The 21,989-nt window shown below is 35.8% G+C and overlaps 2 protein-coding genes across 5 annotated transcripts in view; one reads left to right on the forward strand and one right to left on the reverse strand.

Annotated features, from left to right (window-relative positions):
* C1H21orf91 (chromosome 1 C21orf91 homolog) overlaps nucleotides 1–21,989 on the forward strand; it is a 91,462-nt gene that overhangs the window by 47,155 nt on the left and 22,318 nt on the right. The window lies entirely within an intron of this gene.
* CXADR (CXADR Ig-like cell adhesion molecule) overlaps nucleotides 7,087–21,989 on the reverse strand; it is a 38,240-nt gene continuing 23,337 nt past the window's right edge. For 2 of the 4 annotated variants that reach the window (XM_067299619.1, XM_013955337.2), the window contains one exon: nucleotides 17,399–21,654. In XM_067299619.1, coding sequence (XP_067155720.1) covers nucleotides 21,387–21,654 — 268 coding nt within the window. In that variant the 3' untranslated portion in view covers nucleotides 17,399–21,386. Of the gene's footprint in view, nucleotides 7,795–14,938; nucleotides 15,041–17,398; nucleotides 21,655–21,989 lie in introns of those variants that run through there. The other 2 variants (XM_067299626.1, XM_067299634.1) reach the window with 2 other exon arrangements.

A 21,989-nucleotide genomic window follows, 5' to 3' on the forward strand; every position in this document is an offset into this window, starting at 1 on the left:
AGTTGAGCAACAAGATAAGGCACTTACTATGTCCTAGGAAAGTAACACACGTCCCCACTGCCCCCCAGCTCCATGCAGCATATAGTCCAGCTGAAAAGGTCAAGGGCTAGGAACTGTCTAGAAACTCAAACATCTTATAAAAGGACAAGATTTTGATTGGAGGGAGGGGAAAAAGAGGATAGAAGGAAGTCACCCACTTCAATTCTGGCTTCCCTGTGCAAGAACTCTCAAGCCTGATCACCTTGACCTCTGTGACTAAGACCACCAAGCACCGCAGCCATTCATGCTGCAAGGGTTGCATACACTTGGTTTCCATGTTAGAGCATGTGTGCAAACTAAGATTTATTAGATTTACCACCTACTTTTCTCAACCTCATGAGTAGGACTAACAGGACCTTTGGAAAAGTTTAGATTCTGATAACAGAGGGCTGCAAAGAAAAAAGTTCAAAGGTGAGAATGACAAATGTGAAGGGAACAGTGATGTTTCTGCATGGGCAACACATTCTTGTTGCACTGATAATGTCTCAGTCACAAGGACAAAGAGAAATGACACTGGCAAGTCAGACAATCGAAGGTAGTAAAATGCAACATGATATTGTGTTACCACAGAAGGCAGAGTAAATTCCATTATTCTTCCTTTATCAGTCAATGCTTCACAGTTCCTGTTGCAATAATTCTAATTAATGCAATTTACTCCGTTACTGGAGATTTATTTGTAATGAACACAGCACATACAGTGTTTTACAAGCATTTTTACATCTTCAGTATCACCTCAGGCACTGTTCAGGTCTAGCTGCTTCCTGAACATTAATGTAACCTGTATTATGTTCAAAATAAATTACTTGAGGTTCTTAACATATTACATTTTCCTATAAACAATAAAAGACATCTGAGGCAATATAAATAAGCTGGAATGAAGAACACTAAAGTCTCAGATATTCTTGTCAAAATCTAGTGAGCTGTGCCTGGGTATGCGAATTTATGCAAGCAGACTTTGAACATTCTACTGCATTGTAGCAAAAGATATTGTTTTTAATTAATGATTTCCCTCTTTATCCTTCCCTCTTTATGTTTCTAGAGTTTGGAGTAATTCCTTTTTTTCACTTGTATTTGATCCATTTATATTTTGGAAATAATACAGAGAAGCACACTGCCAGTATCGCATCTACACTGTCCTTGAAGCTAAAGGTGATTTGTCCACATGGATCTGTCTTACAAGATGCCTTAGGGAGAGACTTTAACTTGGATTTACTTCAGTCACTTAAAATAACTGCATACATCTTTGCAAGCTCATAGTTGAAAAAATCAGATTATCAACCACCACCTCCTTTGAGTATAAAAGAAAAGTGGCAACTATTGCCAATGTATTTTGTCCACACTGATTGTAGCAGGATATCCTGAGAACATACTTTGGATATGTACATACACTCATAAAATTTCAAACCTGTGGAAGCCAACAGAAGGCATGTGCAATGCAGTGCAAGCTGCTCATCCTATTGAGACTAGGGGGCTTCTGAGCAGGCTAGGAGGGCTGAATGTGCCTGGAAACAGCAGTGTCAAAAGCTGAAGTGTCTGTAGTCTTCCAGCATCTTCAAATTTACATGGTAGCTGAGGATCACCATTTTTGATGCAGAAAGAATTAGGGTATGTGCAACTTTTTCGCATAATCACAGAATAGTTGAGGTTGGAAGGCACCTCTCGTCCAGCCCCATTGTCTTGTCCAAGCCCCTCTTGTAAAAGGCAGAGTCAGCTACAGCAAACTGCCCAGAATCATGTCCCATCTGGTTTCAAATATCTCTAAGGATGGAGATAGACAGCCCCTCTGGGCAACCTGTTCCAGTGTTTGACCACCCTCCTCCAAAAAAGTGTTTTCTTCTGTTTTTCTATTTGTGTTCATTTGCCTCTTGTCCTGCCATTGGATACCTCTAAGAAGAGTCCATCTCTGTCTTGTTTACTCCCCCCCATTAAGTATTTATACATATTGATAAGATCCCCTCTCAGCCTTCTCTTCTCCAGGCTAAACAGTCCCAGGTCTCTCAGCTTCTCCTCATATGAGAGATGCTCCAGTTCCTTAATCATCTTTGTGGCCCTTTGCTGCACTCACTCCTGTATGCCCCTGTCTCTCTTGTACTGGGGAGCCCAGATCTGGATGTACCACTCCAGCTGTGGTCTCACCAGAGGAGAGAACAACATGTAATGAGAGGTGAACATGTAATGTTCCTGACTGGAAAACCATTGTACCTTGAGTAGCTGTGATCCACATAAGTTGGCCTGAGTAGGTGCAGATTGGTACTGTGCTGTACTGTCACTTGACCTTCAGAACTGTACTGTGCTGCACCTATTCTTTGACATAGAATGAACTTAGCCAACTAACCATAATGGAAGAGCCTGGAGTTGGCACCCACTTGCCATCAGTGATAACTCCACCAGCATGTCCTTGTCTTTATTTTGAAGAGAAGCAACAGGTTTTCATTCTTTTGCTCACAGAACTTCTAAGAAAAACCTATAAAAACTCAGAATAATGCAATACAGGTGAACCTTGCCACAGACAGGATCTGCACAGCATGCCATCACCTGACTAGAGGTCCCTCCAATGCTGTATCAACTTGAGGGTCCCAGCATCAGAAGGGATGTAAGACTTTACAACATGCCATTACCTTTTTTTAGATATTAATACAATAGTTATCTCTCTTGAGAGAGTTTGCATCTTTCTTGTGGGATTCAAAACAACCAGCGCCTCTTAGCATACAACAGGAGGATCACCACCCTTAGCCCGTTAGCCATGCTCTTCCTAATGCAGCCTGGGACTCTGTTGGCCTTCTTTGCAGCAAGGGTGCATTGCTGGCTCATGGTCAACTTAGTGTCCCAGAGCCTTTTCCACCAAGCTGCTTTCCAGCCAGTTGGCCACCAGCCTGTACTGGTACATGGGGTTATTCCTCCCCAGGTGCAGGACTTGGCACTTCCCTTTGTTGAACTTCACGAGGTTCCTGCTAGCCCATTTCTCCAACCATTCTCCAATTACTGGTTTTCTCTAAGTACCATTCTTTTTTTGTACTCTGGAGCTACAATTGAATGTTTTATTCCATTTTATTAATGTTAAGATCTGTTTTCCTAAGAAAATTATAGGCTATCTCCAGTCTAAGGCATCCATACCAACCAACTGCTCAAGCAGCATTAGAAGGAATATCACAAAGGAGTCTTGTGTGAATTACCAGACAGAATGGAATCACAGTAAATAGATGCATTACAACCAAGTGAAAACTTTGAAAAGAAATGCAATGGCTTATAAGCTCGTCAAGCTTCCCCCCCCCCATATTTGCATAACAAGGACTGTTTGTCTTAAAGGAATTTAAAATGAGGTGGAACCACATAAATCAACTTAATTCACTGCTTCATTAGAGTAGCATTACAAATCTTTCATGACACTGCACGAAATGAAATGAGAATAGCTTTTGAAAACAAGAATATAATCCAAACTGAGCCAAAGAGTATTGAGTATTGGGTGGAACTCCAGTGTTGTGGAAGGGAGCAGGACATTATTTTCTGAAGTACCACTACTGTTGCTTTTAGCTTGTTTCTCACAACTGCATTTCTATAGTGAATTTTGTGCTACAATATTTTCCAGTAGTTAAAATCTAAGAGGGATTCATCTCAGCCTTAGCAAGGTGAATACCTTCATTTGACCTTGCAGTCTAGACTTCTTTATAGTCATATGAGAGAATCAGGTACTTAAGACAGAGGTCTATATGAGATGAACTGTGCCGTAAATTGGTCAGATGAATCATGTCTAGCATAAGCTGCTGTTTCTTCATTGACTACTAAAGGACTCTAATCAACAAGCTTAGATGTTGACATCTGCATTGTAGATATTTAGAGAAAGGCAAAATGGAGAAATGCTTAAGAGCTTGAATTAAGCCTTAAGCCTTTCTTAATACTAAGCAGCAAAATTAACCCAATTGATCAGTACAGTTTTATAACACTTTAAATCAGCACAAAACAAAACATGCTTAAGCTGTAGTGCCTTGAGCATTTTTAGCACTGCTGTTGAAAGAAGTTGTCTTGCCTTTCTCTTGTACTTTGATCCTTGTTCCCACTTTCACACTGTCTCCTTCCCCGTTCGTCAGCACAAATACTGGTGCAGCTGCCTGGAAAACTGAAACGATGAACAGATCTAGGTTAAAACTAAACCCTACACTATACATAAGTAATTTTAAACTAAATCATGTCTCTGATATGGCTCTCAGCAGCTACACCAATGCTTATTCTGACAAAGGATAGGAGGTAGCCAAAATGTGAGGAATGAAAAGCCAAGAGCAAGAAAGGCAGGACCGATTCATTCTTTAGCATGCTGAGTTTCTGCTTCTTAAAATGCACATGCAAGTATAACCAGGATTAGAGTGGGGGTTTTTTGTTTTCTTTTAATGTTATGCAAATAATTACAATGATATAAATTCAGGCATGGATACCATTGTAGCAATGTGAAATGGCCTTGCACTAGCATAGTTTATTTCCATTTTTGAGCCATTTGCAGCCATATTGCCTGTAAGGTGAAGTTTGAATCTGAACCAGCCCCTAGACCATGGGGAAGTCCATCTGGTGAACTATTTGGCTCACTCCAAACTCAAGACAGTGTGTGAGCCAACAGCTAGGCAGTTTGGACTCATATTAGCAACTTTGGTAACAGATTGCAACATACATTTTCCAAAGCCTACATGAAACCTAAAAGTCTACATGACTAGAATGCTTGGTAACCACACGGAAGATGACAGAAAATGCAAGAAGAGATGAGCACAATACTATTTTCCAGATGTCTTTAATAGCTTTGGGAAACATGAAACAGAAGTGATCTGAACTAAAGTAAAAAGTCAGCTTGATCTAATGATTTGCATTTGATAAAACAACATATTATGTAGGGATTGTGGGAAAAAAAAATGTATGTCAGCTTATCCATTTTTTAGCAAAAGATTCAGCATATTGAGTATAGGCAACATTTAGGCTTTGTCCCATTAGCTAGGTCCTGGCTGGCTAGCTTGAATGTAAAACATCAGAGGAGATATTTTTGGGTGTGGACAAGAGCTCAGTTACCAAATAAGCACCTGCTTGAACTTTACTGTAAAAAGCAAGCCTTGGCAAGAATTTAAGGTATGTGAAATGCACCACTGCTTTTCCTAATTTAATAATATTGGCATGAAAGCCGGGGTGTTTTCTCCACCCACTGGCTACACAAGCCACTCTACATCTAAGATGCAAAAGATAAAGGGCTAAATATCTCACCTATAACCAAGTAAAAATGCCTACTGACATCTAAAATAAGTCATAAACAGCCACCTTGTCACAATAATCTCTCTTGGCATGATCTCCAAGCTTCATTATTGCATCTTCTGAGCATGAACAGGATGGCAGAAAGCAGAAGATGGAGAATTAGACAGAGATTTTGACCTTTCTGTGTGACACCAGACAAGTTTCAAACCCTTCTACCCTGGCTCTCCCACTGTAACATAAAATTAACATTTACTTGGTCATCTCATTGGAGCAGATTTATGGACTAAACAGTCACTATTCAGTACTTTGTGAAATACTCAGTATTGGTATCTGAAAAGCTGTTAAGAACAGCTGTTCTGTGATCAGGGTTAGCCAAGGAACTCATTAGACAGATGACAAAGCAGTTGAAACTAGTAGTTACTAGCTTCCTTGAAGAAAAAAAGAAATGTAAATTTCATTGCAAAATACACACACACAACTTCATTGACAGTATTTGTTACATACTTTTTCTTTATTTAAAAGTATAAACACATTAAAAGTTAATTTAGGTAGGAATTTGACTTCAAAAAATTTTTTCTTTCATGTATTTCTTCAAGAACACACTTCAGTAAGTCAAGCATTGCAGATTTTTCCTGAGTTCTTTTACGAAAGTCAGTTTTTAAACAACACTGTAAGCCTGCACAATAACTCCTACTTTTATCCTCCTCCTCCTAAAACAGTAGTAATTAAGCACTTAGATCGTGGTGTTTGTTGGTGGAGGGGGTGGAACCTATTCATCTTAGGTGGAAAACACTGCAACAAAAGAAGAGAAGTTCTGTCTATAAAACAAAGAATTTTATGGAACATACACTAAACAGGCAGCTGCTGCTTCTTGACCCGGTTACTTTCACGCTAATCCTAATGGAATTTTACCTTGATTAATTTCTTGCCAGTTTTGTTCACGGACAAGTTTAGGCAGCATGAACAAAGGAGAGAATGAGGAATGCAGTGTTTCGGCATAAAATAGAGCATTTCTTAAAGACAAAGTATCTTTTCTGCAATTATGATATTGAAAATAAATTAAATTTGGAATGGTTTTAATAGATTTTGGCAACTTAATCCTGTGACACTTCAAAAACTCTCCCTCTCTTTCCTTTTTCTTATGAAGATATTATTGTTTTCTCTAGATAGTCTTACGTATTTTTTTCATGTGCAATGACAGAACTAATTATATGAATCTTTTGGTCAAAAGCATCCAAGTGTGAGTTTATTCTAGAATTAGGCATGCTCCTCAAAAACAGAAGCAAAAAATAATCCAATAAGTAACCCAACTTTTCAACATTAAAGCCATCAGTTTCATCAATAAATTATATGGTAGCTTGGTATAGCAGAAATCACTGGATTAAGTTTTAAATTAGTGTCTATATATTACAACAGTAAAAAACAAACAAACAAAAAACCCCACAGCATATGCACATACACCCAGTATTTCTCAAGAGCATAGAAATATATATTCGATGAAAGACAGGTTTAAGTTTGCATATCCTTGTTATTAGCTCTTAAATGCTACATCATCCTTCAGACTGCTCTAACTTATTTGGACTGTGACAGATAACAATGAGTTATCTAAAATGCCCGAGTATCACTGGGGTATTAGACTCCCACTACTTTTATCATATAAGTTGTGGCTAAGAGAAAGTGATTTACTAAGCTCCCATTCTAAAGACTAGTCTACAGTGATCTCATCCTTACACAGCTATGGAGATAAATATTTTCATTACGAAATCAATACTCAAAGCCTCCATGGCATAGAAGACAAAGACCAGTAATGTATAACTGCTCTGCTTTAAACAGTGCACTCTTCTTTCCCCAAATCCTATAAGGTAAGTTGAGGAACAGAAACAATGAGGCTGTGTACAGACATGAATTACTACAACACCTGTATTAACAGATTATGCTAAAGCAGTCAAGTGTAAAGTTCAAGTACTTTTTATTAAGTGTTCTAAAATATATAGTCTTAAAATACACAGTGCATTTCATAGACAGGTTATAAGACTTCATTTTCTTCAGGTGCATTATTAATAGCACTACAACATTAAGTAGAAAATACACTCCCTATCAAATCAGCAGAACCAAAATACAGAGTAGTTTTGTTTGACTAATTTTACGATGACAATCTCTTTCAACGCCCCACTGCTTAAAGCTGTATTTCTATAACCTGAGTTTTGAATCTATGTTGGGGGAGAGGGGGTTGGGGGGGGTGAGCAGGTGATGGTGTCTGCTTTTCAAAGTACAGAACTAGTAAGGAAAGCGTTGGTAGTCACATTGTAATTTTTGCATTAAAAATATTCAGAAGAAAAAAATTCTGTACTTACAAAACTTAATAGTCTACTTTAGAATTTTCAGTCTAAAGTGAGGTTAAATAAAAAAAAAAAGCACTTCATTTCATAATGAACTTCAGTTTCACCATACTTGAAATTCATGCAAATAATCATGCCTGTTTCTTCATGTTTATACCACTGTTATGTCACCAATCTTGTGTGCGATGTCATACTATAAAAAAAAAGAATATCATTAAACTATATTAACAAGGGTCTAGATATTACAACATATGGTAATTAAATTTATGATTCAGCTAATCATCCAAATTATGGTCATTCAGATTAGAGTTTATACAAGTGCCTTACATAAAACCAGTGAAGTGGTGTGGCAAAGTCCACTAATAAATGGAGATAAACATAAATGATTGATAGATCATTTAGAACATGCTTTAATTCCTACTGAAGTCAATAGAGTGGGCTGCTGCTAACAGGATCACTCTCTAGGCTTTTACTAACAAATATACGTTTAAATGCATAGCAGATTTTCTAGGATTTTCACTTAGGTTATTTTAAAATTCTTCTGGATTTCCCAGCATATGCCTACCACAATCACTCATTAAAGTATTGGTGAATTTCTGCTTAGATCTTTCATCAGTTTCATGCCAGTAACTTAAATTATCAAAGAACCCCAATTTTTTGTTTACTGCTATTATTATTATTATTAATAAAAGCTCCTTATTCTGTGACTTAATACTTCAATCCTGGTATTCTAAGAAAAATGATAACTAAAACATTATTGCTACCACTCTATGCTGCAAAAATATCTTTTATGTGCTGCCCGCACTCAAGTTTTGCTGTCATCAATATTCATTTTCAAAATATGATATTCTACACAAAACAACTCTTTGCAATTAATAAACCACAAATGTATATGGATATATTGCATTACTGGAAACATCTAATTTTCTTACTCCACCATTTCAGCCTATTAAGGGCTTTAAGCCCTCACAGATGTTTAAATTATGCCTCAATTCCAAAATAGTTATGGAAGTACTGAACACGCTCTATAGTTCCTCTGTAAGACCAATTATGAAAAAAAAAAAAAAAAGATTCAGGCTATCTAATGCAACATCTCACTTTCTCCTACATACTTCTTCATAAAGTGTCACATTTTGATCAGAATTAGGTTTTGTATAAAATCATACAGCTGCACATGACAGTAAAAGTAATTGAGTACCTTCACAACACCTCGCTTGTAAACATAATTCAAAGCAGTGCCAAGCAATACTTGGCACTAAATGACCACATTTGCCTTCTCTATATTTAAAACAATCTAGTATGAGGAGTTATTCTACAACCTTCTGGTTATTGCTTATATACTTTGTCTTCATAAATTATTCTTTTAGCAGAACAACTACATTTAGCAGTGTTGTAAAGTAATTTTCAGGATTGTTTATCCAATATTCTCTTCATTTTGGAAGTTTTTGGCAGTGTATTTTTTTTCCTCCTGAAACTTTTTTCCACCCCAAGTTAATACAGCTGTCCTCATCTCTAATATCACAGGAACAAGAGCACTGCTATGAGCCTGAAATCATATTCGATCAAATTGACTGATACTCTGGAAGAGGTTAGTTAGATTGTACACTGAGGCAAGAAGTGTCTGTTCCATCTATATTCCTGTCTTTGCACCACAGCTAACACAGCACAAGTATTTGTGGCCTCTTACATAACAGCTTTCAAACAGATAACTAGTTAATAATTGGTAAACATATGCCTTCTAAAAAAAGGAGGAACTTCCATCCCACACAGTTCATCCTAGCCTACTCTATTGGAAAAGCCTGCAGAAACAAACTCTTACATGCCAAAACGTTTATAAATCTAGCTTTTCTCAAGAATAAGGCACGCATGTAAGTACTACAATCAAAGCTTTCCATCAAGCACATCCTGTTCACTCCCTTGCATGAATGAGTCTGCAGACAATTAGCATATCCTGGCTATGGGAAGGAAAAAAAAAAAAAAAAGAAGAGTCTGCTATATGGCATACAGAGACCAGCTGGAATGGGGTGATAGATTTTGACCTCCCAATTGTTTGGAAAAGCAGAAGTTAAAAATCAGATGATTAAAAGAGCTAGAAAGGAGAACAGATCATGCTGTATTTTCTTCCAGTTGTCCTGACACCTTCACCCTTGATTTTCTTTTTTTCCTCTGTTCTTATGGAAGAGAATGTCTATCCAGTAAGAGTAAAAAAAAAAATGTTTTGTCAAACAGAAAAATCAGGAGTTAACATGGGAATTGAAATCTAGCAAGTGAAAAAAAACATGCCAGTGTTGTAACTTATAAACAAGATGTGGTAATTCTTCTGAATCTCACAAGGGCAAATATCAATTAATCCCCAAATGAGAAATTACCGTCTGTCTGCTCAGGTACCTACAGTTATAACTTTATTATGTTTAGTCTGGATAAACAGATGACAGTCTAAACCAAATACACAAATATAGTATTTTAAAGTGGCCAATAGCTAAATCTGAGACAAATGAGTAAAACTGGTTAGGAACAAAAGCTATGATAGAAAGATAAATAAAATGCATGATTCCTCCAGAAAAGCTTATTCAATAGCAATATTTTATACTCAAGAAAGGGGAAAAAAATGTCTAAAAATCCAACCTGCTTCAGTGATGAAATAAATCCAGCAATCAGAAATAAAAAAAGCAGAATGCAGTAGAAAGATAGAAGAAAGTCAACTCTCAATGTAAGTGAAGAGTTGTAAATAAAGGAAAGTTGTACAAAAAGCTAAACAAAAAGAGTAATTCATGGCTAACAAAGCCAATGATGTCAGGAAGGAGCTTTATTTCTCTCTTTCCCCTCAGCCTGGCAGGGTAAGTATATATGGCTAGATACCTACAGTATCAATCATGACCACAGAAGACAAAGAGAAGTACTCACTAAATCTTGATTCTGTATTTGAAAATATATAGGATGAGCTACTTTATCTTGAGAATACTTTCCAATATACCTATAAGTGAGCAGAATGGGAAAAGTGGGGAGGGAGTGTCAAGTGACTCGGTTGACTAATGGGGGACACTGGCCTACATTAATTTTTCCTCTTACATGCATGTCAGTGGCAGAAAAGAGAAGCAGTCTTCCTTGAAGCTGATTCCAAGCAGGAATCTTAGTTGGGTTCTGTGACAAAGCCTCCAGAGAAGGGTCTCCCCTTGCACTGGCAGTGGGCTTTGGGGGAACTGCTACCCTCAAAAAGTTTCTAATGAGATCTTACTATTATTTTTAATATATCTTGAAATACCCAGGTTGTTCTAGAAAGTTAGAAGAATGAATATCAGGACAGAATTCAAAAACAGCAGACAGTAGGCAACATAGGTAACCACAATGATCTGACCAAGCTAACTACCTTGACACAGCCAACACCAGTTAATATTCACCAAAAACACGTCTTTTCAAAGATCTCAGGTTCTTATCTTCAAGAGACTAGAGATAAATATTTGATATAGATTAGCTAAAGTAGTAGTTTGGAAAAGTGTTTAGTTTTGTTTTAAACAAAAGATCATATGGTTTGGATCAAGTAGTTTGAACACTGAAACTAGTAAGGCTAGTTTCTCATTTATCATCAGGATTAACTGTAACCCAATTAAATTATTTTCTGTGGTTGGCTCACTTAAGTGGAATCTCTAGTGCATGAGAAGATGACAAATGAAGTCACACTTCTGTCTGAATGCAAATATCAGGTTTCTTTCTTCAATGAGACACTTCCCTATCATAAATTGCCAAATTTGGTCAACATTTGTCATGATTTATAAATTTGTTTCCTATACAATGAAACACATTAAATTCAGCTGACTATTCTTTGAAAAGGAACAGGCAACAGAGAATCATCACTATCTACTTATCTACATCTACTTATGCCAATGACTGTAGATTTAGTTCTTTATAACAGATAAAAAGCCAACCCCCACTCTCCTCCCCAAATCCTTTCCAGCTAGTTTTAAGTGCAGATATTTGAAAATTGTCTGTGGTAAGATAAGAAATGAAAATAAACCTTATATGGGCAGCTAATAAGACTGATAAAATTGGTCAATGATAGATTTGAAAAAAAGCATGAGAAAGACTATTTCCAGAAATCCCTAAAAGTCAACAGAACTACCACCATTTTGTCAGATGTGGAGACTGACATTTAAGCAGAAGATACCAATGTTCCAATAAAGAAAGAAAGAAAGAAGAAAAATCACATGGCTAAGTCACAACAGACCCAGGACTTCAACCCCATCGCAAGTCCTAATCCACTACTTCATTAACCAGACTTCCTGTCTTCTAAAAACACCATGTGTATTGCCTTTGAATTCTTTTGCTATTACTACAGGTGCATGAACTTCTATTAGCCATGCAGAGCATTCAGGATGTCTTAAGGTCCTTGCATTTTCAGCAGTTTTCCCCTCTCATGTACAAACCATAAAGGCAGCAGCAAGGTAACTAGTTAATATGGTTGACACAGACACAGGATGCTGTCAGAATAAAACTCACATGTGTAATATAATGATCCAATTTTGATTGTCAGTTGGATACACCATTCAGAGTACTGATTAAAATCTTAGCTTGCCCAAGTATAACCAGGGGCAGGGAAATTATGCTAATTCAGACAACAAATAGGACTGTGAAGTATAAAGACTTTAACACTCTCAGCTCTTTTATCTAGGAATAAAGTATTTTAGCAGGTTGGCTGAAATTCCTGACTGTCCACCCAGTTGATACTCTATTAAAAAAAATTCATACCAATACCCATTTCTTGTTTAAATAATACTCCCAAAATACTTCAAGTAGCAACATAATCTTGCTTTTAAAAATGTAGTTTATATTTATAAATTGAATGCCTTTCAAGTGTGCAAGATCTAACATTATACAAATAATGTACAGGTCTGATAAGAACCCCATTTTCATTTTCTTGCTTCTAAAAGGATCAACAGGTACAATTAAGGTGTGTTTGCAGCTCCTTCAGGAAAGAGATTCCTCAAATGAAAAACATTAAGAAACACTGTTAGTGACCTTAACTTCAGTCTGAGAAAAGCTATAATTTCAATGACTAAGTTCCAGGCCATATTAGCCAATCAGGTTTCAATTACTTGTTTGGTTTAAAAAAAAAAAAAAAAAAAAAAAAAAAAAAAAAAAAGGATGTAGAAGCTTATAATATTTCAGTTGCCTCACTAACTTTATATTGCTGAATATTTTATGTAGCAGTAGGCTTTGTAAAGGTAAGGTAGTGTTTCTCATCACAAATGTTAAAACCTGCTAAAAAACTACATTTATACCTCAGCTGTGCATTTCCTTTACTTATCTCTGTACAGCTTACAGCTTTTTGTCAGAGGTTATACTGAAAAATAAAGTGTCTTAATTGATACAGATTATAACAACTATTTTCTTACCTAAATTATTTTTCTGAGTAAGCAATAAGAACATATTTTTCTGGCATTTAAGATGACTACTCTTCTTAAAGTTAGAAAATCTAACTTACTTATCAGTAAATCACTGCAAACCATCAATAAAAATGGATGTTATATTCTAGTTATAGTGAGAAAAAGACTGAGGCCAAGTGTCAACCACAAGAGGGCAGTCAGTATTCTCAAGGGAAATTTGTTACTTTATTGTTTCAATTGAAAGCACTTACATTAGCCATAAAATGTTTTTCATGGGGGCTGGAGACAGTATGGGAGATGACAATATTTTTGAAGTGTTGTGTTTTACATACACTGATTTTTCCCCATCCTAAATTGGGATAACAAGGTATGTAGATTACACAGGTTACATAAAGAGTCACCTGGTCCAAAAAATCAATGAAGTTGGAAGTGAGGGGAAAAAACTCTGAAACTCTTTAGTAATTTTTTTAATATTAAATTATAGAATACAAAGATGAAACCAAAGCAACACTAAGCAGTTCACCTGAAGCTGTATCCATTTAATACACTAATCTTCCTTGTCTACCAACAAGGAACAGGGAAGAATACATTAAAATAATTACAAACTTTATTTTATATTTTACAGTTAGATGAACTGTTTCTGCTCTTGACAGTTATAGGATTACAAGTGACATGAAAGGGCATTCTATTTATTCTAATAAAAAGTACAGTGCTAGCAGCCACAACATAAGCTTTTTGACATGTTCCACAAACAACCAGCTGTGCCCCAGAGTTGTCATTTTGTTCAGAAGTTAGAAATAATTCAGGAGTTTTTTTGTTTTATACCACCAGTCGTCTTTATTTCTGGCCTAAGCATATCAGTGCCTCATCTCAGCGATTCTACTGGTAAATGGAAATCTTAAGTAATAATTCTACCTTAATCTCCTAGAGTTAAGTCAAGCATAGTGTAAGTGCTTTGACTTTGGCAGACTAGCTGTTTGTTTGAAACACCATGCATTCACATGACTAGTATGATACAACCATTAACAAAAATCAGACCTAAACACTGAGAACAGATGCTCTGCTGCATACTTTAATTTCAGCAAAGTTTTACTGGTATTTTACAAGTAAAATACTACCAAGTGATATGAATTAATGAGATTCAGATTCCTGTAGGGGATAATAGTTTCACTTATAAATTACAGAGTAGACCAAATCATTAGCTATTAAAAGATTTTACTTCACTGAGTATTTGTAACTGGCCACAACAGACTGGGAGACAGGATCTCAGTTCCTTTTCTATTCACACAGAACATAATTTGCAAAACTGACATAATTAGAAGCTATTAGAGTAGTGGTACTAGATGACATTACTTCTGTAGCTCTTTACCACCAAATTTAGTATTCATTTAAGACACTGAGTAAATTACTACATAATCTGAATGATCATTGCACCTCTAGAGCTGTCTGGGCCTAGAGTACTGAGAAGCTTATGCTGTCACTGCTTGCACTGCATGGGGCGTTCAGGAAATTTTAATCTATTGCAATTCTTACAGTTTCTGACTCTTTACATAGTGTTGTTAGCAATAATATAACCAGAAACATTACATGTGGAAAATATTCATGATATGAAGAGAACAGGATGCTGCATTTTCAAGCAACGATCATGTGTTGGCTATATAAACAACTCCAAAAAGGACAAAGCTTTTGCAGATTGTCTGAAAAAAATTACTAAACAAACAAACAAACACACATTGCTGGAAACCAGAGTTCGAAACAGTTCAATTTCTTGAAGTCAAGCCTTCCTTGTATTTCCAGAATTCAGGTCCCTCCTCTAAAATGCACCACAAAACAATCTATTTTCCTTTCCACTATTTTCCTTTTCCTCATTCTGCAATTTGGAAAAGAATTCCTGCAAAAAAAGTTCAATACCCTTCAGCTAACACTAAACTTTTATCCTGCCTGTCTGAAACTTACCAGAACCAAAGCTTCTAGCCCTCAGAAGTGGGACAACTGTCATCGCATCACAGAGTATTCTGAGTTTCCCAGTGGACATACTGCCTCAAAAAGTTTTTTCCCCTGAAGAAAAAATGAAATTACTAAAAGTAAAATGATGCGTTTTCAGATGTTAACCTCTATTTCAATATTGCTACATTTTAAAATCATTACATAATCAAGTTGCATAACCAACTTAAAAAAAAAAAGTTACCCCTCTTCCTACAACAATCTAATAATCCTGACAGTATACAAGGCTTAAGGGTGACCTGCAAAACTTTCTTAATGTTTTCTGCATGATATGGTGGAAAAGTGTCCTTTATCTGGTCATTGAAATATAAAAAAACAAAACAAAACAATTTTTTATGCCTATACTGATCAACTAAAAAGATTGACCCAGCTAACAGTTGCTGCTACTGAATTCTATTTATTTTGCTGTACAAAAACAACCTGGCCAGTCCTACACAGCTGAAGACTTAAGTCTTTGGAACTCTACACATGAGGGTCTCACTAGTATTGACCCACACAATACAGAAATAAAATCCTAAAAGATCTCCATTTTCAGAAACTTCACTGAATGGAAGTCAGACGAAGAAACAAAGAAATCCTCCTGGCCAGTTCTTTGCGGTTATTTTACAGAAGCAAAACCTCACATTCTTCTCCTGATAGCTGAGCCCGTACCATTCTGCAAAAACAAGCTTAAACAAAACAAAGCAAAACAACACTCACTGGTATAACTCAAGTACAGGTATGCAATCCCTTATGTCCTGAGCAATCATCTGTAGTTACCCCACAACTGCAAGGTAATTTTAAAACAAGCTCAGACTTGGAAATGTAAGCACCATTCATAGGCTCTTTCATTCAATTCCTGCTTTTGCTCCTTAATCAGCTGTTTTCTTCACAAGCCGTTTTGGTTTCATTTTGTGGATTTCAAAGACGAGAAAGCAAGGCTAAGTGGCTGGCAGTAAGTGTTTCCTAAAGCAGTCTAATAATTAGCTATGAACATTACTACAGTGCTTGAAAGAACCAAAGCTTCTCCATCTGAGGTAAATGTGAAACAGTAAGCTCAAAGCACCCAGTAGGTCCAAGATGTTCAGAGAAAAACCTGTGATGAAGACCTTTTAAAACAGATTTATCCAACACATTACATTGTCTAATACATATGTAAGGACCAACAAGATTCTGTAGAACTACCATATGGAGGCATCCTGTAAGAGGAGAGGACAACAGGAAAGTGTTAGTTGATTTGTCGGAATTCCCACAGACCAGCTGGCACAAACTTTGCAGTAGTCTAGAGCTGTACTGCCCCAGTCATTCATTCAGCCTCTTGCCAGTGGTTGCATACCAAGAGATGTGAGTGGGCCTCTCAGCTTCTCTAATTCACAGGCACCACCTTATCTCTAAATAAAAAGAGTTGGAGCAGCTGAGGCATGAACATTCCATTTGTGGCAAAACTGCCAAGTGAGAAAAGCACAGAAGTCTTAAAGTTAACATTAAAAAGGTGTAGAAAGGTTTTTCAGAGTCTACAAATAAGGAGATAATCTGAACCTTTATTTTTATTTATTTATTTTAATTAAATTGCCTTTTGTATTTAGGCAAAAATCTGAATTTTAGACTGAAAAAAAAAGTTTTTTCCACTAGTACTCTTACTGTTTAACTTTAAATGCTTGTGTGCACATGTATTAAGCACAGATTTCCTAGGTATACATGAAGTAATGACTGAAACATCTGGCAAAGCACAGGTATGCATTACCATATGAAGCTATGCATATATTAAGAATAAACTTAAGCTACCTAGGCTTCCAACAACTTAAGTATAAATACATGTCACTAATAACAACAGAGCCTATCCCAGGTTTTGTTTCATAAAACTAAGTATTTAAGATGACATTGGAGAGAGTGAGTTCAGGCAAGATAAAATTACAAGGACAGTAATCAGTTGGTTTGCAAGGCCAAAGGGCAGAGAATATCCCAAGAGTCAACTTAATTTGAATCAAAAAAGATCAAGTTGGCCAACAGTATAAAAAGAAGAGTTTTTAATCAACATGCTTTGAATACTGTAAACATTGCTTGAATTTTAACAGAAAAAAATATTTATCAGGACCAAGGATACTTGAATCTACCTAAAATAGAGACAAAATAACATAACCTGAAGTTCCTATGTTTTAGGATTTCCGCTGAGATTGTCTAAAATTGATCACTACATCTGTGTATTTACAATTAGAAAATTAACATTAAGTGCATGCATATTGCTAAAGAAGAACTTAAAATAACCAAAGTTTTACTTCCTTTTCCTTCTTAGAAAAGGATAGAAAAAACAAGAAATAAAGTGATTAATGCCAGTGTGGTATACACAGCTATATTTATTAATAAACTTCCAATTACAGAGAGAAAACTGAAGCCATACATAAATGCTGTTTTATAATAAAGACAGACTACTGCTTTCTCTAACAGTTTTATTTCAAAAAGTACACAAGTCTGTCACAGAATTACAGCATCTTAAAATTTTGGATTTTTTTCTTCCAAATCCACTCCTTGTATTTTAAAATACCCTCTCCCCCAAAAATGGGAATATAAAGCCTCATACTGAATTTCATACTGAATTTCATACCAATATTTAAGTCTATGCTTTGGACATGAGAAGTGTAACATAATATTATAACACTTTGGATTCCAAGAAATATTATTGCTCCAGTTTCAGTTGAGCTGTGCCTCAGTGCTAGAGGACCAAAACCCAAAGGGTTCCATTAAAGCACCTATGAAGTATATGAAACAAGGTTTAAAGTTATAGTTTCATGATGACTTCAGACTGGAACAGAGATCTAAGTGATCCAGAATACACATGGTTAAGAAAAAAAGCCTATTATGGAAACCAGTAATATACAGTTTTATTACAGAAAAACTTGCAATTATATTAAAAAGTCTCATTTGTACTATTATGCAGGAAGCAAACATCTAATATGAATATAACTATCACAGTGGATAAAGAAGTAGGCATTGTACATTTTTTCAAAAAACATTTTTTATTCCCTCTGAAAAGGCATTTCTGTGCACTATATACTTTAAAAAGAAGTACTCATTTTTGGGTAAGGAGGGTTCACACCAATACCTTTAAATATCCATTTCAGAAAATTTATGAAGTGGCTTGTAATGTATGAACAAATGTTACATCGCCTCTACAATATTACAAGTCTAACACTTTATTCACACCATGCTAAAATTAAGGGTTTTCTTCTAAACACAGGAGTCCTCAACAGGCAAGTTTACAGTCATAACACTAACTAGTGGTTTCTTCAGTTCATTTAGAATATTTACATAATAGTATCACTCCCCTCCTTTATTTATTTTATAAAATAAGACATTTAAAATGCCACCTTCTAACTGGTATATCAGCTGCCATTACTTCCTAGAAGAGTTCTGTTAGCAGGGTTATCTAAGATCTGACACTTCAAGTGTTTACCCATTTTATCTCCTACACAGCTAGAAAACATTGTTAAGCTACAGTATCTGCTTTAAGAATCATAATCCAGTGTAAGTTAGCATTCTACTCGCTAAAGAAATTGCTTCCAATAGCAGTATTATGGTTTTCATAGCAGTTTTATCCATTCAAAAAGGCATGATGTTAGGAACTTGAGGCAAAGTTTATCCCAAGTCAGAGGTTCTTTATTTCAGATAAGGACTCTGCCAGTTCTTATTTCCTTATTTTCCATGCAATTACATAAATAGACAGACACTGTCAAGGCTGCTAAGCCTAACAGCTAGGCTCTGAGGGCACATCATGCTGTCCTTCCATTCTGTCCATTTATTATTTTGTGCAAGCTGACAGAGCATTAAATGTGTAAACTCTCCTCTGTCTGCTTTTGTGTGATAAATTTCTGTTCTCAAGAGAATTAGTGCTTACCTGACTGAAAGCACAGGGTCTCAGGGCAAACCAAAAAGCTCATTTCACATGTGCCCACAGATGGGTAAAAATCGGCCTCAGTAGTTTTGGTACCTGGCTGCTTAGGTCTATAGCTATTTCTTAGTCTGTGATCCAGTTCTAGTTTTGTATATAACCTGTATTTATGATGCAAATAACCACACCCTTTCAATTAAGGAAGGTCTTAGTTTCAAGGTAAACAATCAATCAGTATATATTAAATCTCAGAAATCTCTTCTAACATAATAATTGGATGCAAAAAGGTGTCTCCTCATCTACTGTTCTTCTTCATAAGCATGTTTGGCACAGTTACTAAACTATTATTTACCACACAAGTAAGAGTCAGTCATCCATCTCACTGGTACAACAAGTGAACAGTTTTCAGGAATATAAACACTTAGCTCATATTTAGAAATTGAAGGAGTAACTGACGTTTTGAGGTACAGAATGATGGAGCGAGCCACTGAAGTCACATCCAAAAATTGGCATGAAGAGGTATAAACAGTACATAAGAATAAAGAAATCAGATCACAGTGTCATGTTTTAAAAATCTGTACCATCGTCTAAGCACCTGTCCAGACAGTAAATTTAGGCACCAGAAATTTCATAAAAATTGGAGTTACAATCAGGCAAAGTTTATTGAAAAGGCACACATGAAAGATAAAAATATCTGAACTCTAACAGTATCAGTTTACAATCTAAAAAAGTCCCAAATATGAAAAATTGTAAGTCTAGAATACTTAGTAGCCATTCAAGTCTCTGAATTCAATATGAAAGGTATTAGTAGTGCCAGCCAAAAATTGTGCACCTTACTACAGCTAGAACAAACATTAGTAATATGCCAAAGATTTTGTCACAGATCTAAGCAGCTACAAGAAAGCAGACATTGAACCTAGAAGTTCAGGGCAATTTTTTCATCTCACACTGTTGGTACATACAAATAAACCTAACATCTTTCAATAGGCTATTCAGACATTTCCTTTATCAACATCAGTGCCACATACTATATTCCTTTAGAGTTTTCCAAAACAGTCGGCAATTTAACATCTATAGCTGAAATAAGTTGAAGGGGCACTTTATTTTTTATTCTTTCACAGGACAGGATGAGGAGGCAAGCAGAAAATAGGGAGGAGGAGGGAAGAAAAAAAAATCTACAGAGATTCAATCTGCACTAAACTTTAAATTCAACTTCCACATGTACATAATATCAGTCATCAGAAGATATCAAAAGTCCTTAAGTAAGGTCTGAAACTAAGATCAGGAATCATTCTATTCCTCCTGTAACGCTTTAAGTTTTTTAAAACTGGGAAGAGCATTTTTTTTGTTTGTTTGTTTTAATCAAGTCTTGAAACATGAAGTTCATATCAACAATTCTGGACAACTACTTTCTCTGAGATTCTGGTCGCATGAAACTAATATTAAAGTCAGTATCTTTTAATATTTAGGGCTTTTGAAGAGGCAAGGAGAAGCAAACTTAAGTCCTTGCAAGTTCAAATAAAGAATGTGTTAGTGTCTTAAGGAAAGGCTAAATACTGCTTGTATGAATGTGGGAAAAGATTTTCTGAAGTGATGTTAGAATAAGAGGACACATGTCAAATACTGTTTACTTAACATCTTTCATTAAAACCCCCATGGAGCTTCTAGATAATTGTTTGGGGAAAAAAAAGCACTGCTTTAGAACCTAAACAGGCTTTAGAAAAGTTAATAGTATCTTGCATTTTAAGACCTGTATTGAGATACATATTCATTCTTAATGTGACAATAAAATATAGACTTTAAAGTTTGGATACCCTTAGTAACAACCGGATAGAACCTCTTATGCCAGAAAACATTAGTATTAAGTGATCTGACATGACCAGAACTAGTTGCTATTACACTAAAATTGAGGTTTCAAAGAGCATGCAAGGTCTCCTGACACATTTCTACTCACTGAAATTTTAAACTTAGACAGAATTAACTGAACCAGTCAAATAAAAATAAAGAAATAAGAGCCCAAGTGCTCCAAACATTATCAAGTCAAAGAACTGCATAAATACTCAAACTGAATAGAATTCCAAGTCATTCTAAGTATTTCAACCAGCTGCAACTTCATCAGAAAATGGAAAAGTTAAAATATTTCTGTTATTTCAAAATTGAAGATAAAGTTTCAGGGACTCTGAGGAACCTCATGACCTACATATGAAATGCTTTTGTTACTTCTCAAGTGTCTCATTGTTTCATATTCAGAACTGCATATTAGCTGATCCTGTCTCTTCAGCAACCTCCCTGAGTCCAAATACCTTCAGTGTCCAATATTTATATAGGAACGTCAACGTTTTTAGCAAATAGTTTGACTGTTATATACTAGTAAGATTGAAATTAAAAGTGAAAATTATTGGCTTTTCAAACTAACTTGTTCGTTTTCTTCAATGAAAATTGCATGCCGTTGTTTAAGTGAGGAATGGAACAAGGTAGTTTTTTTTCTAACACTTATAATGAACATTTAAAAACAGGACTTAAATTAATAACATTTTATACTATGGACCCATCTTTGCTTTGTGCTGGAATCATCACAGGGACAGCTCCCATTCTACTTAAATTAGGTGCAGCTACCTTTGAAGGTGCAAAGTTTGGATTTTGACCAGTAGTACGTTCAAAGTCTTCACTTGGGACTTGGCTATATGGAGTTTTAGTATATCCTTCCATGTTGGAGGGAGACATTGAACCCAGAGAAGAACGATTGCTGCCTATGTAGCTGCGGGCTGTTGAACTGCGACTTTTTGGAGGTGGAACATCTTCTCTGGAGGAAGAAAAAAAAAAAATTGGAGAACTCAACAATATTTCAGTCAATATTACTGTTTGGGTGCTTACAAAACAAGCTTTCCGTTTGTTTTTCCTTATTCTGATACAGTAGCCAGAAAAAAAGCTCACTCATTACCCTAAGTTTAAAAATATTCAAAAACTCATCACCTTCAAAATTTTTACTGAAATATTTGATACACATGACTATGCAGTATTCAAAACAAAAAGGTTCTCAGATCAGCTGTTAGTATGTTAACAGGCTTTCCAAATTAAAACAGAGTTCTCAACCACGAGTATCTTACATACTAAAAGACACACTTAAAAGTTAATTTT

Source organism: Apteryx mantelli, chromosome 1, assembly GCF_036417845.1.
Source record: "Apteryx mantelli isolate bAptMan1 chromosome 1, bAptMan1.hap1, whole genome shotgun sequence".
In the NCBI taxonomy this organism is placed as follows: Eukaryota; Metazoa; Chordata; class Aves; order Apterygiformes; family Apterygidae; genus Apteryx; species Apteryx mantelli.